Source organism: Lissotriton vulgaris, chromosome 2_1 (assembly GCF_964263255.1).
Source record: "Lissotriton vulgaris chromosome 2_1, aLisVul1.2, whole genome shotgun sequence".
Taxonomy (NCBI): domain Eukaryota; kingdom Metazoa; phylum Chordata; class Amphibia; order Caudata; family Salamandridae; genus Lissotriton; species Lissotriton vulgaris.
In genome coordinates, this window is record NC_141687.1 from 1,659,650,908 (window position 1) to 1,659,664,483 (window position 13,576).

A 13,576-nucleotide genomic window follows, 5' to 3' on the forward strand; every position below is an offset into this window, starting at 1 on the left:
ACACGAAAAAAACGGTATAATATTAGGCTATATGATTGTATGTTATAAGTTGGATACAGGATTGCTTTGTTGTGTGGTTTATTTCTTTCCATATTGATTTGCATTATGGAGTGTTAAACATTGGTTAAGTATAGGATCACACTACCTATTTTGTAGACCTGGTCTACTCAATGTTTCAGTCAATTGACTGGTCTGCATACATAGGTGTTATAGTTTTAATTACACAAAGCAATAGAAGTACCTAACAGAACTCATTATACACCCAGGTTCTTAGGGACACAGGGTAACACTTATTTTTGATGATAACATTGGAAATATGACAGGAGTACATTTGGATAATAGCTTAATAGAGGAGTCAGTTTTTTTCTTGCAAAGTGACCCCCCCATTCTAAGACTGCGACATTGTGTCCTGTTTCTATGTTTAATTCACTACACACACACATAGACATTACCTTTGTATGGCGCTATGAGGAACAGCAAGACCAGTTTCGGATCAAAATGCATTGGGAGCAGTTCAAAATAAACATTGAAGCATTGAGACCAGCCCGATATAGTGTGCCTTTGTTACTCCAGTAGGATGTACATATGCCAGTGTCCATATCTAGACAATAGAATTATCCCCACCCAGTACATTGCCACTGACAACATAGTAAACCCCCTCCCCTTGCATCTACTCAGAAATCAACACTAGAAAGTCTGGGACTTGCACGGAGAGTACTAGTACAGATGGGTAACGATTGTCTGAGAAGGTGGTCAAACAAAGTCAGTAGGAATTTTATAAGGCATTTAATCTGCATAAACACTTTCTGGAATTGCAACAGGAAGCGACAAAGCCATCCTCTCAGCTTAAAAGCAGACCATTCGGGCAAGGTTTCATAATAACCCCATGAATCCGAAATCCTTGAAGGTCAGGACCGCCTCGGGTTCAGAAATGCTCTTCCAAGCAGAGGGCAATTTCCTCTAAATATTTAAACTCAGCCATAGATTATTCACCCTCAGAAAGTACTAAATCCACATTGTTACCCTGTCAAATGAAAGCAAACCAACACTTGGTGAAAAAAAATAAACTGAGGTTATGGATAGGTAATCAAGAGGCATGTAACACAGAACACAATGTTTTACACAACATAAAAAACCTGGTGCTTAAAAAAAGCGTATTTATTAAAAAGCCAAGATTTCCCAGGTTCCCCCACCCCCTCCAAATCCCCGTTCAAAATAGTTTACTTGTTCGTTAAAAAAATAACTTTTGATTGTTTTGTACAGAATGTGTTAATACGTATTGCTGTTGGTAAACCCTAAGGAAATAGACAGGAAGGGAGGGTGCTCCTGTGGGACAGTGGGTATGGAGAACAAGGTGTATAACATGAAGGCAACACATACATCCCACTGTAAACGTGATCAGTCCAGAGGCTCAGTCCCTCACAACTATTAGTTAAATGCAGGAGGATCCTTCCTATTTGGGATTCGGGGAGACAGTGTGAAACTAAACTTTGCTTTTAGTTCTGATAAGAGGAAGGAGCCCCTGTGATGCAGCTTTAGAGACTTCAGCTAAACTAATGGGATGTGCAAAGTATCAGAGATGGTAAGGCTGATTTCAATGAATAGTGGTCACTTTCCTTAACTTGATTGGCATATTTGGCCTCTCGCTCTAGCTTTTCCAATGGTATGACTTTACCGGCAAGCAAAATGTACAATTAAACAGACATGGTGAGTCTAAGAAAGTGAGAAAGAGGATGGAGGCAAATATGTGAAAATGTCTCTGCAGAGCCTGGGAGAAACAGCAGGAAGGGCTATGGAGGCAGGAGATGAAGCAGGATTGACTAGCATAACCACTATGAAAGCCAGTTTTTAAAACCAGGTAGGTTTACACCAGTTTTGAAGGAAGAACAATTGTCACAGGCCCATTCCCACTTCGCATGAAAAATAAAATACACCTAACAATGAGGTAACACTGGTGTAGTGTTCAGTGTGTCCACAAGGAAGAACAAGCTTTTGAACAAAGCTTAGTGAACGGTACAGAAGCCCTCTGGCGAACTCTTAAAAAGTACTTTGACAGGGTGTCACCATGTAGCTATTGCCTGCCAACTAGCTAGTATAAATTTGCATTGCAATAAACACGAAAGGAGTCTTGTTGTGCGAGCGTAAAATCAGTAATACAGAGCCTCACAAGAGCAGAGACTAACGTATAGAGAGGAGTCTAGCCTTGATAAAGTTCCACCCAGGCATGCAGATATGTTAAGTTATTATTAGATTTTCTTTTTTTAGAAGGAGCGAGCACATTTGTGATTTGTAGTCCACTGATCCAAAAGGAAAGCTACATTTGTTCAAATCTGTTGATAACGGGATTTCGTTCCAGAGTCCTTTGAATAGCAGGCAATCATCAACTGTGTTCCTCCTGGTCTTGAACTAGCAAGACTGTATGCTGTCCACCACTGGATACTGACAGAACTGCACGGTTTTCAAGCTGCTTCCCCACCATCTCAAATGGACTCCAGGCATCATCCTCCTCCCCATTACCCAGCTGGTAGTTGGTGCCCATGCCCCAAGAGAAGACTCGCCCTAAAAGAGAAAACAAAAGGGTCGTAAACATAAAGGGAACACCATCTAGGAGGTCCTTTTTTAGAGAAAAGAGGATATAACTTTTGGACCAAGTGTCACTTTAGAGGTCTCGATTGAAGAGACTAGCTTAGTTTTCCTAACAAAATCATAAAAATCTACACATAGTATTCAGAGGCGCTTTTGGTCAGTCCACTTCCTTCATTTGTCTGTTCATGGGTCATTCATATTCTGTTTTTGCGCACAATGGTACAGCTGAACCACTCATATAGGTTTGCCAACTTCTTTTACATACTGCATGAGCAAATAAAGTTCATGCTTTCCAAGCCATACACTTTGGCATTGTCAATGTTTGTGGTTTTTAAAGTACTAAGATCATGAAAAAAAGACCAGAACTAAAAAGAAAGAACAAAAGTTACTTACCTGTAAACTGTGCTTCTCCAGTATTGGTGTCTTTCATAGATTCACATGCTTGAATAATTCCCCTTCGTCGAAGTGGAAGTCCCACGGTACATAAAATAGTATATATCCCCCCAGTAGCTGGGACCGTTGCTTCAAGCCGTACTTGCCCAGTTGTGGAGGGGTCTCGCTGTGTCCAGGGAAGCAGTCCCGGAGATATTTTCGGTACATAGTCGTCCAAACACAGCCGAGCAGAAGGATGAAGCGAGACCTAATTATTCAGTGTGAATTATTTTATTGCCCAACACCAGTCAGCCATGACGCGTTTCGGCTACCAATCAAGGCTTTTGGTAGCCGAAACGTGTCATGGCTGACTGGTGTTGGGCAATAAAATAATTCACACCGAATAATTGGGTCTCGCTTCATCCTTCATATATACACACACACACACAAAGAAGAAATGTAAAAGTACCCTAGAACATAGGCCCATAGAAGGCTAAAGGAAGAATTCACTTTAGTAACATATCCATGTCATTATAAAGGTCCACATTCCAGCCAATCAGGCTGCAGCACCCTCTATAACCTTCTCCTCAGAAGCTCAAGCCCTCAGATTTTCGGAGCACCAAAGTGACCAAGAGTGCATGAGGAGAAGAGAGCCTCTGAGGGGAGGAAGGGTGGGTCGCATGTGACTATGAAAGACACCAATACTGGAGAACCACAGTTTACAGGTAAGTAACTTTTGTACTTCTCCAGTATTAGGGTGTCTTTCATAGATTCACATGCTTGAATAAGTACGCCAACACATGAGTCATAAAAGGCAATAAGAACAAATGCAAGCAAATAAATGCACATCTGAACTAAATATATATATATATATATATATATATATATATATATATATATATATATATATATATATATATATATATATATATATATATATATATATATACACACACACATACACATTCAATCGCGCTTGCTCCTGCTGTAACTTCCTGCCGGATTCACAAAGAAGACAAGGCAGACCCAATTTGGGGCTTTGATTTTATTTTTCAGACACCACCAAAGCCCTCACGAGATATATATATATATATCTCTCTCAATGAAAAAACCTTTTATGACAGGAGGCGGGAAGCAACAGAGGCTCACCTTCATCTGAAGAGATTTCGTAGCACCGCTTGACCCACAGCAGTGTCTGCAGCGTCAGCTGTCTCCAGACAGTTGTGCCTCGTGAACGTGTGCCTGCTGGACCACGTTGCCGCCCTGCAGATCTGATGTAGAGGCACTCCAGCAAATAGGGCGGTAGAGGATGCAACTGCCCTCGTCGAGTGTGCTCGCACCGGAGCAGAAAGAGGCTTGCCAGAAGGAGATGGCAGAGAAAATCCATTGAGTATTGGATTGTTTAGTGACCAGATGTCCCTTGCGCATCCGTCCATATGCCACAAAGAGCTGGTCTGATTTATGAAAAGCAGCAGTGCGTTGAATATAGAATTTGAGGCAGCGCTTCAAGTCCAAAGAATGAAGAGAGTGCTCAGCGGGAGACTGAGGGTCTGGGAAAAAAAGTCTTGAGAATGACAGGTTCATTAAAGTGGAAGTCTGAAGGAACCTTAGGAATAAATGTAGGATTTGTACGAAGTGTAACAGCGTCCCTGGAGAATTGAAGAAAAGGAGGCTGGATGGTGAAAGCTTGGATGTCGCTCACTCGCCTGGAGGATGTAAGTGCGAGGAGGAGGGCAACTTTCAAAGTAAGGATTTTCAATTCAGCTGAATGAATAGGCGCGAAAGGAGGTCGGAGGAGCTGTGATAAGACCAGATTTAAAAGCCAAGCAGGTGGTGGACGCCGGATAGTTGTAAACATCCGGAACAGACCCTTAAAAAACTGACGAATGATACGATAGGAGTACAGTGACGTGGAAACAGTGGCGAAAGCGGGAAATCTCGGCCAGGATGACTTTAAGAGTGGAATGCGAGAGTCCCGACTTTGCCAAAAGGAGGGAAAAAAAGCAAGATTTGCTCAGGAGTGGCAAGCAGAGGATGAACCTTCTCCTTGTGGCACCAGACAAAACAGTTTCCATTTCAGTTTATAGGTATTGACTGTGGAAGGAGCGCATGCATGAGCAAGCACCTCTCTGCACTCAGGAGCAATATTCAGATGTGCAAACTCATTGTGCTCAGGTTCCAAGCGTGAAGCTGAAGAGGCTGGATCCGGATGGCAAATCTGGCCCTGGCGAGAAGATGTGACAGGGGACACAGAAGAATCTGATCGCACTGGGGGGAAAAAAATAAATAAATAAATAAAAAATGATCCGTGAACCACGGGCGACGAGGCCACCTGGGAGCAATCAACAGGATGTGACACGGCTGAAGTCTCGTCTTGTGCAATAGGCGTGGATTCAGAGGGATCGGCGGAAAAGCGTAAGCGAATTCTCTCGACCAGTTGATCGAAAACGCATTCCCGCTCGATCCGCTGTGGGGATGCAGACTTGCGAAGCGTAGGCATTTGCGGTTGAGTGGAGTCGGAAACAGATCCAGCTCCGGCTGGCCCCACAAGCGAAACACATACTCCAGAGTCGGTTGATGGAGTTCCCACTCGGGATTGTCCAGATCTGCTGAGAGAGTCGGCAAAAGCGTTGGAGGCACCCGGTACGTGAACTGCTGTTAGCTGGACTCGATTAATCGCCCATTGCCAGATATGTTGTGCCTGTCTAGATAGCAGAAGAGACCTCGTACCCCCTTGCTTGTTGTGGTAGTGCATACTGGTGGTGTTGTCTGTACGCACCAGCAGTGACTTCCCTTCCACCACCAGCCGGAAAGATTTTAGGGCGAGGAAGATAGCCAAGAGTTCCAGGCGATTTATGTGCCATGTGCATTGATCTGCCGTCCATTTGCCCTTGACTGACAACCCTTCGAGGTGAGCACCCCAACCCTCTAAGGAAGCGTCCGTCGTAAGGGTAAGCGTGGGGTCTGTGTCCTGGAACGGCCACCCGATGGCGATGTTTGGAAAGTGAGCCCACCATTCCAATGCGCCCTGAATGTGGGGTGGGGGGGGGGGGTCCTGAGACTTGCCGCCATTGTTTGTCCAACTCCTCTTGGAGGACTCGCATGTGTAGCCTGCAATTGGGGATCAGCTGTATGCAGGATGATGCCATGCCCAGAAAAGATTTTAACATCCGGATAGAAGCGGACCTTCGAGCGTAGAAGAGCCACCATCTTGACGATGCGATCTTGTCGCTCCTGCGAAACAAACACCTTCGCCAGACGAGAGTCGATTAATGCCCCTAGAAAGATTCTTTGTTGTGCTGGACGGACATGTGATTTGTCGTGGTTGATGGACAGACCCAAGGCGTGAAAGACGGATAGGAAAGTCTGGGTGAGTTGCCTTGCTGCATGAAAGGTTTGAGCCTTTATCAGGCAGTCGTCTAAATAAGGGTAGAACTGTATGCCCTGTAGGCGCAGAAAAGCCGCAACCGGAGCCATGATCTTTATGAAGACTCTCGGAACGGAATGAAGGCAGTAAGGTAAAACTTTGAATTGGAAGTGTTTCGATCCCACTGTGAAGCAAAGGTACTTCCTGTGTCAGATGGATTGGCACATGAAAGTATGCATCTTGGAGGTCGATTGTGGAGAGGAATTCTCCGGGATTCAGGAACTTTAACATTTCCAGCAAGGTCAGCATCCGAAATGTTTGGGATTTGATGAACTTGTTGAGGGCGCCACTACTGATTTTTTCCTGATAAGGAAAAAGCAGGAATAAAAGCCCTTGCCTTGTTGTAATCGAGGAACCACTTAGACAGCCCCTTTCTCTATCATAATTGCGACCTGTGCAAACAGTTCCTTCAAATGTAGGGGGCCAGAGGGTGGGTGGAAATTTTAGAAATTCGAGAGCGTGGCCCTTTAAGATGACATCCAATACCAACGATCTGAAGTTATTTTTGACCAATTGCAGAAGTGTTGGGAGATTCGACCTCCAATTTTCAGAGCAGGAGAACACTTGACCCATGGAAAGTCACTTTTTTAGAGGTAGCACCTCCTCTGTAGATACTTTTCCTTCGATAAGTCCTGGAATCGGATTGCCTATTCTGAGTTTGATAGGAGTAGCGCTGCTTGTTTTACCCCTAGGAGCAGTACTGGGAGGAGCCACGAAAATTGGAGAAAGTATCCCTGCCACGTGCTCCACGAAAGGGCCGCTTCTGGCACTGGAGAGATTCCAGGGCACGAGTAGTGTCAGTGTCTTTCTTGATGGACTCTAAAGCGTTGTCCACATGCTTGCCGAAGAGGGACTCCCCATCAAAAGGCAAGTCGAGCACTCTTGCCTGCACTTCAGGCCAAAAAGCCGTAGCCTTAAGCCAGCCCTGCCTCCTTAAGACTGCAGCACCTGCGAGCTGTCTGAAACCCGTAGAGGAAATATCAATTGCACAGTCTATAATTTCAGAGTAATTTTCTCTCCCTCTTGCACGATCTTATGGGCTTCTGCCCTGGAGGATTCCGGAAGTAGGTCAACCAAAGCCGCGATCTCTGACCACATCTGACGGTCATATAACCGAGAATGGCCAAGGAGTTTGCCGCCCTGACCGTTGTAGCAGCCATAGTGATTAATTTCTTTCCAATTGTATCCAGGCCGCGACCCTCCTGATCCGGTGCCGGGTTACGCAACCTCTTTTGGGCGGCTTGCGTTATGACAGTCAGCCTTCGGTTGTGACACAAGGCATGCAGGTGAAGCCGCAGGCACCTTGTACTTCTTGTCAAGGCGCGGAAGCACGGCCGGGATGGAGTTAGGCCGTTCCATAAGTTTAAGTCCCTCCTGCATATAAAGTCAATTATTGGGATGGTATGCACTTGCTTCAAAGGTTGATCCTTGAAGTTATAAAGGAAACTGTTTTGCGGTTTGACGTCCATGGGGAGATGAACGCTTCGCGGCTCTCCCCATTAAGTTGTGGAAACCCCTAATGTCCACTGGGAAAGAAGCCAGGGGAGAAGCAGGAGGAGACGGGGTCTGGGCCCAATAGTTGTCCCAATCTGTAAGGACAGCGTAGTCGTCCTGGTCCGTATCATTGCGGACGTCCTTATCAGCACCAGGAAGAACTGGCGATTTTGGCTGAACAACAGGAAGTGGATCTCGTGGTGGAGGAGGCGGAGTAGGCGGATTATGCGCAGAAGGTGGGAATCTACAATTATAATCATCTAACATGTGCTGAAGGTTCGATATCAAAGACACCGGTATTTGTGTCATAGGACCCTCGTGGTCAACATCCAGCTGGTCATCGTGAACTGGGAAGAGTGAACCACTGTCATCATTGATCTCATCCTCTTAGTCCGGATATTTTATATTGAGCTCCGAAGGACTTGCTGCAGGACAAAAGGTGTCATCAACATAAGACCCATCCGAAGATTACTCCTCTGCAGACGCAAAGAGTTGAGCAAGGGGGCCAGAACCACCTTGAAGAGGACTCAAAACCAGCGGAGCGGGACGTTTTACAATAGAAGCCGTCACCACAGTAAAGGTGGTTGCAGTTGCCAGAGAATAGTGTCCCATCGACGGGCTCGTGGTCGAAACATTCGTGGATGGATTCGCCAATGTAGAACAAGGCGTCGACGAAGAAGCGGAAGCCGCCGACGGAGCCTGGACTTTTCCAGTCAATGGTGCGGCTGTTGTCGACGAGGTCTTCGCCGTCGACTGAGCGGTTGACGAGGAGGTGGTCGAAGGTGGTACCGGCGACGAAGGTGGTACCGTCGACGAAGGTGGTACAGTCGACGAAGGTGGTACAGTCAACGAAGGTGGTACCGTCGACGAAGGTGGTACCGTCGACGAAGGTGGTACCGTCGACGAGCGACGCGTCTACGAAGCCATAGTCGACGAATGCTTCTTTGGCAAGGTAGTCGACGAGATCTTCACAATGGAGGTTATGGGCCTAACCTCTTGATTCGTCGTCGACGATGCGGACGTTGTCGTCTTCGTCGACACAGAGCATGTCAGTCATCGTAGGCACAATGTCGACTGATCTGGTAGTTGTCGACGGGCACATCAACGAGCTGGCACTTGCTTTGGATGACGAGGGCACAGCTTGGGACTGAGATGCCAGAGAACCAGGTCCCGTAGGCGTAGAGGCCGGCAGATCCCGTGGGGAGACAGACTTTGGAGCGTTCACAAACTTCTTCCTTTTTAGAAAAGGAGAAGGCATCTCAGTCTCCGACCCACGTTTAAGAGAAGACACACTCTCCACATCAGACAGAGGATTGTCTGTAGTCTTCAACCTCTGTAGCCACAGAAGGAGACGGCCTCTCTATCTTTTAGGGTCTTAGAAGAAAAAGTCCTGTAAAACTTGCAGTTCCTCACCTCATGGTCCGGGTACAGGCAATAGATGCACTTGTTACGAGGGTCCTCATGAAACAGGTGAAGTTTTACACAAGCAGAACAAGGCCTCATTAAATCCTCTAAAAAGGATCAGGGTTCGGCATTGAGCCTCACACTCTTTAATGTCTGTCTGGCCCCTCTGGTTGAGGAATGGGATGTTAAGGCTGTCTCCTACACTGAGGACACCCAGCTGGTGTTCTCCTTTAAGGAGCACACGGAGGCAGCCTTCTCCAACTTCAGGCAGAGTCTGCTCAATATTTCATCTTGGATGACAGACAACTGCCTGAAGTTAAAAACCAGATAAAACAGAGGTGCTATTTTCAACCAGATGCAGCCGCTTCAAATTCGACTCTGCACTCACAGGCAAAGCACTGGTCAATCATCTCTTCTTAATGTTTCTGGAAACTAAAAACTCTACGTAGGTTTCTTAATTTCCTCCCTATGGATAGCAGGAAGACTGTGGTTCATGCTCTGATCACCTCACAATTAGACTATGCCAACAGTCTGTATTTGGGCCTTCCTGCATATTTAATTAGGAAACTTCAGATCATTCAAAATTCAGCCGCAACGTGGATTAGGAACGTCCCACTCAGTCATCACATCTCCCCCCACCTGCGAAGCTTCCACTGGCTTCCAGTAAAGAAAATAGATTTTAAAGCACTAACCATAGCATATAGGGCTCTGAGGGAGAGAGGCCCTAACTATCCTAAAGCAAGAATACAGAAATATACCCAGACTAGGGCCCTTAGATCCAACCTCCAGGAACTATGAATAGCTCCTTGTTACAAAAAAGCGAGAATCGGTGGGTGCTCGTTCTCTGTAAAAAAAAAGCTGCACGCTGGAACACCATGCAGATACACATCAGGAAAGCAAAGACATATTGTTCAGGAAAACATTGAAAACTTGGCTGTTCAGCCTTCCCTAAATCCCTTAGCTACCGCTATCCTGCTTTTACTAGCGCCGGGACACCCCCGTTGGGGGTAACCGTGCGCTATCCTGCTGTTGCTAGCGCCGGGACACCCATGTTGGGGGTAGCCGTGCGCTTTATAAGTGGTGGTAATAATAATAATAATAATAATAATAATAAAGTGACTGGCTTTTTGGGTGAGTAACTGGTATGCGTATCTGTACTATCTCAGATTCAGGAAACGGTTAAAAATTCACCTGTTCCCTTGAGCCCTCCCCTCCTCCTTCCTGTCACTTCCCCCGTTACCCTCTTGTCTGTGAGGATCTTAGCGCTGGGATACTTACGGGTGACTACGCGCTCTACAAAACCCAATAATAATAATAAGTGAGTGGTTGTGTTGAGTATTTGTATGAGTCTGTGAGTGGGTGTATGAAAAGTTGTATAGGAGTGTGAATGGTTCTGTGGATGATGTCAGTGATGTCATTTCAGGTCATCAGTGACCACACTGATCACGTTTTGAGTGATGCAATGTGTGACTCATGTGCATTGCGGGGGCGTAAGTTATAGTTCGCTCAGGTAAATTCTGGCTGAATTTCTATGGTTTAGTATGCGTGAGATCTGAGTCCAACTAGAACGTCCCAGTTAACTTTGGTTTAGTTGGTGAATTTCTGCGGTCTTAAAAAAAAAAAAAAATTCCCTTGTTTTTTTAAAGTGAATATCAAAAGGTTTAAACAAAATGAATTTTATTTCCTATTTGTAGCCAGTAACCTTTGACAGTGAGCGAGTGAATGGGTCTGGTAGGGGCTGCATAAGTGTCTCGCTGGTGCGAACAGGTGCAAGAGTCTGAGTAGGCCTGTGAGTGCGCGAGTCCAGGATGTAAGTGGGTCTGTGTGTGACTCAGTGGCTGTGTGGTTAAGCGTAAATTTTTAGTGAGTCGCGGGTGTACAAGTCTGAGTGGAAGCGTGACTGTGGGTCTGCAAGTGGGTGCGAGACTCAGTGGGTACACGAGTGGATGTGTGAGTCAGAGTGGGTTTGTGTGGATCTGTGGGTGCATGACTGAGTGGGTCTGTGAGTGTGTGCTTGAGTCTAAGTGGGTGTGAGTGCGCAAGTCTGAGTGGGTGCATGACTTAGTGTGTGAGTGGATGCGTGGGTCTGAGTGGATGCGCGAGTCCCTGCGGGTGAGAGTTTAAGCGGGTCAGAATGAGTATGAATCTGAGTGGGTGCGAGTCTGCAAGCAGGTGAGCGGTTCTGAACTGAGCATCACAACAGGTCTGTGACTCCCCGCTTATGGGAAGGAAAAAACTGATTTACAGCATTTGTAGACTCATAAGGGGTCTCAAAAGACCCCTACAATGCACCCATGGGGTCAGGGTACCTCCAATCTGACCGCTTCTATTGTATTTGTGAGAAAATACAATGTGACATGGTTAGCCTCCCACTTTTTGCCTGGAAAATTATGTGGTTTCGATTATAGTGCACAGGGTCCCTGTCAACCAGGTCACCCGTGCAAATGCTTCTTCCAGAAAACTGTTCCTCAGTTAGCCTTAGTAAATGGTACCTAGGGCATTGGGACTAAAGAGGGTTCCCTAGGAACCACTCACCTAGGCCATGCAGACAGCCACTGAAGCATGCATGCCCTGGTGCAGACAAACGAGAAAGTCCACATGACACTGCCTGTGTGCCATGCCAACTAGCACTATCTAAGGTACAGGTATGTCACCCCTCTTGCAGGTCTTACAGCCAGAAGGCAGAGTGCACTATATAACGTGTGGGCAGATCTGCATGAGCAGATATGCGCATGAGCAGATATGCCCCTGCAATATTTAAGTCTATTCTTAAATATGGTAAGTGCCAGGCGACCATAGAGAGTTCATGGCTGGAAACGCGACAACTCAAGTTCAACAGCACCAGGATAGCTTCTCTGAACACAGAAGTGTTTCGCACCAAACTACTCCTCTCAAAACCACACTGAGGTCAGTGTGGTATTTGTTGACAGATGCTCCGAGAACACCTCAGAAGTGCCCCCTGAAAACCTACCAACCCAGTTGTGATCAGAGTAGCTTTAGGCAGCCTGACAACACCAAACATGTTTCAGGACCTCTGTGGTGAGAGCCTCCACTCTAGGACCAGAAACAAAGCAATCCTGGCAGAAGTGCCACACCTGCTATCATGGGATGGGCACAGTGTTCAAGAGGGAAGCTTCAAAAGGTCTGTCACTTTTGTAATGCAACACCACTCCTCCCCCCGCCAAAGCCTCTGCTGCTAGCAGCTCCCAGTTTAGACCGCCACTCTGGACAGAAAAAAAGAGGAAGAATAGAGTAGGTGTGTCCACCTCTGCCAACTCCACCCCGAAGGTGTAGGAGGAGAGGTGAAGCACATTGAATATGCTACTTACCAGTATGCATCTGTTCTTGGCATGTAGGGCTGCTAACATTCATATCTTTGCATTAGATCGCCACCTAGTGTTGGGTCCGGATGATCGCACATTGTTGTCCTGGAAGAGTCTTCGAAGTATCCTGAGATGGGTGGCTCCTCCCCTGGACTACAGTGCGCATGGGCATCGGCTCCATCCCCAGATTGTTTTTCGCCATTGTGGCAAAGGATGGAGTGAAAAGTGTAAAGGATGTCCATGCTAATGATTGAATACAATAGTATATCTGCAGCTGCGACAGGCACCGGGGAGGAGGGTGGGCGATATGAATGTTAGCAGCCCTACATGCCAAGAACAGATGCATACTGGTAAGTAGCATATTCAGTTCGAGGCATGTGGGCTGCTAAATTCATATCTTTGCATAGAATACATAGCAGTCCCTCCATCAGCGGCGGTTGCCCGTGCCAGCTGCAGAAACCTGAAAAAGTGTCTTGAGAACAGCCTGCCCTACAGCCGCTTGCTGTTTGGAATGTACATCAACACAGTAGTGTTTTGTAAAGGTATGTGGTGTAACCCACGTGGCTGCTCTGCAAATGTCCTCTAGAGGAATGTTTCCAAGGAAAGCCATGGATGCCCCCAACTTGCGTGTGGAGTGTGCCTTTGGGGGTATTGTTAAAGTACGCTTGGCTTTATGATAACAGATTTGAATGCACTTAACAATCCATCTGGCTATTCCTGCTTTGGAAATTGGGTTGCCTTTGTGTTGTGGTGAGAAGGCAACAAAGAGTTGTTTTGTCTTCCTAAAGTGTTGTGTCCTGTCTATGTAGTACATCGATGCCCTCCGCACGTCTAACGTATGGAGCATCCTTTCCGCCACCGTCTGTGGGTTCTGGAAGAATGCGGGCAAATCGATAGTTTGGTTGAGATGAAAATGTGACACCACCTTTGGAAGGAATTTGGGGTTGGTACGTAGTACTACCCTATTTGG

General features: G+C 46.4%; 1 protein-coding gene across 3 annotated transcripts in view; it reads right to left on the bottom strand.

The window, feature by feature from the left end:
* Window positions 1-1,140: 1,140 nt before the first annotated feature.
* Window positions 1,141-13,576, bottom strand: part of RCC1 (regulator of chromosome condensation 1) — an 89,315-nt gene continuing 76,879 nt past the window's right edge. For all 3 annotated transcript variants that reach the window (XM_086957576.1, XM_086957575.1, XM_086957574.1), the window contains one exon: window positions 1,141-2,559. In XM_086957576.1, the coding sequence (XP_086813702.1) occupies window positions 2,381-2,559 (179 nt within the window). In that variant the 3' untranslated portion in view covers window positions 1,141-2,380. The remainder of the gene's footprint in view (window positions 2,560-13,576) is intronic.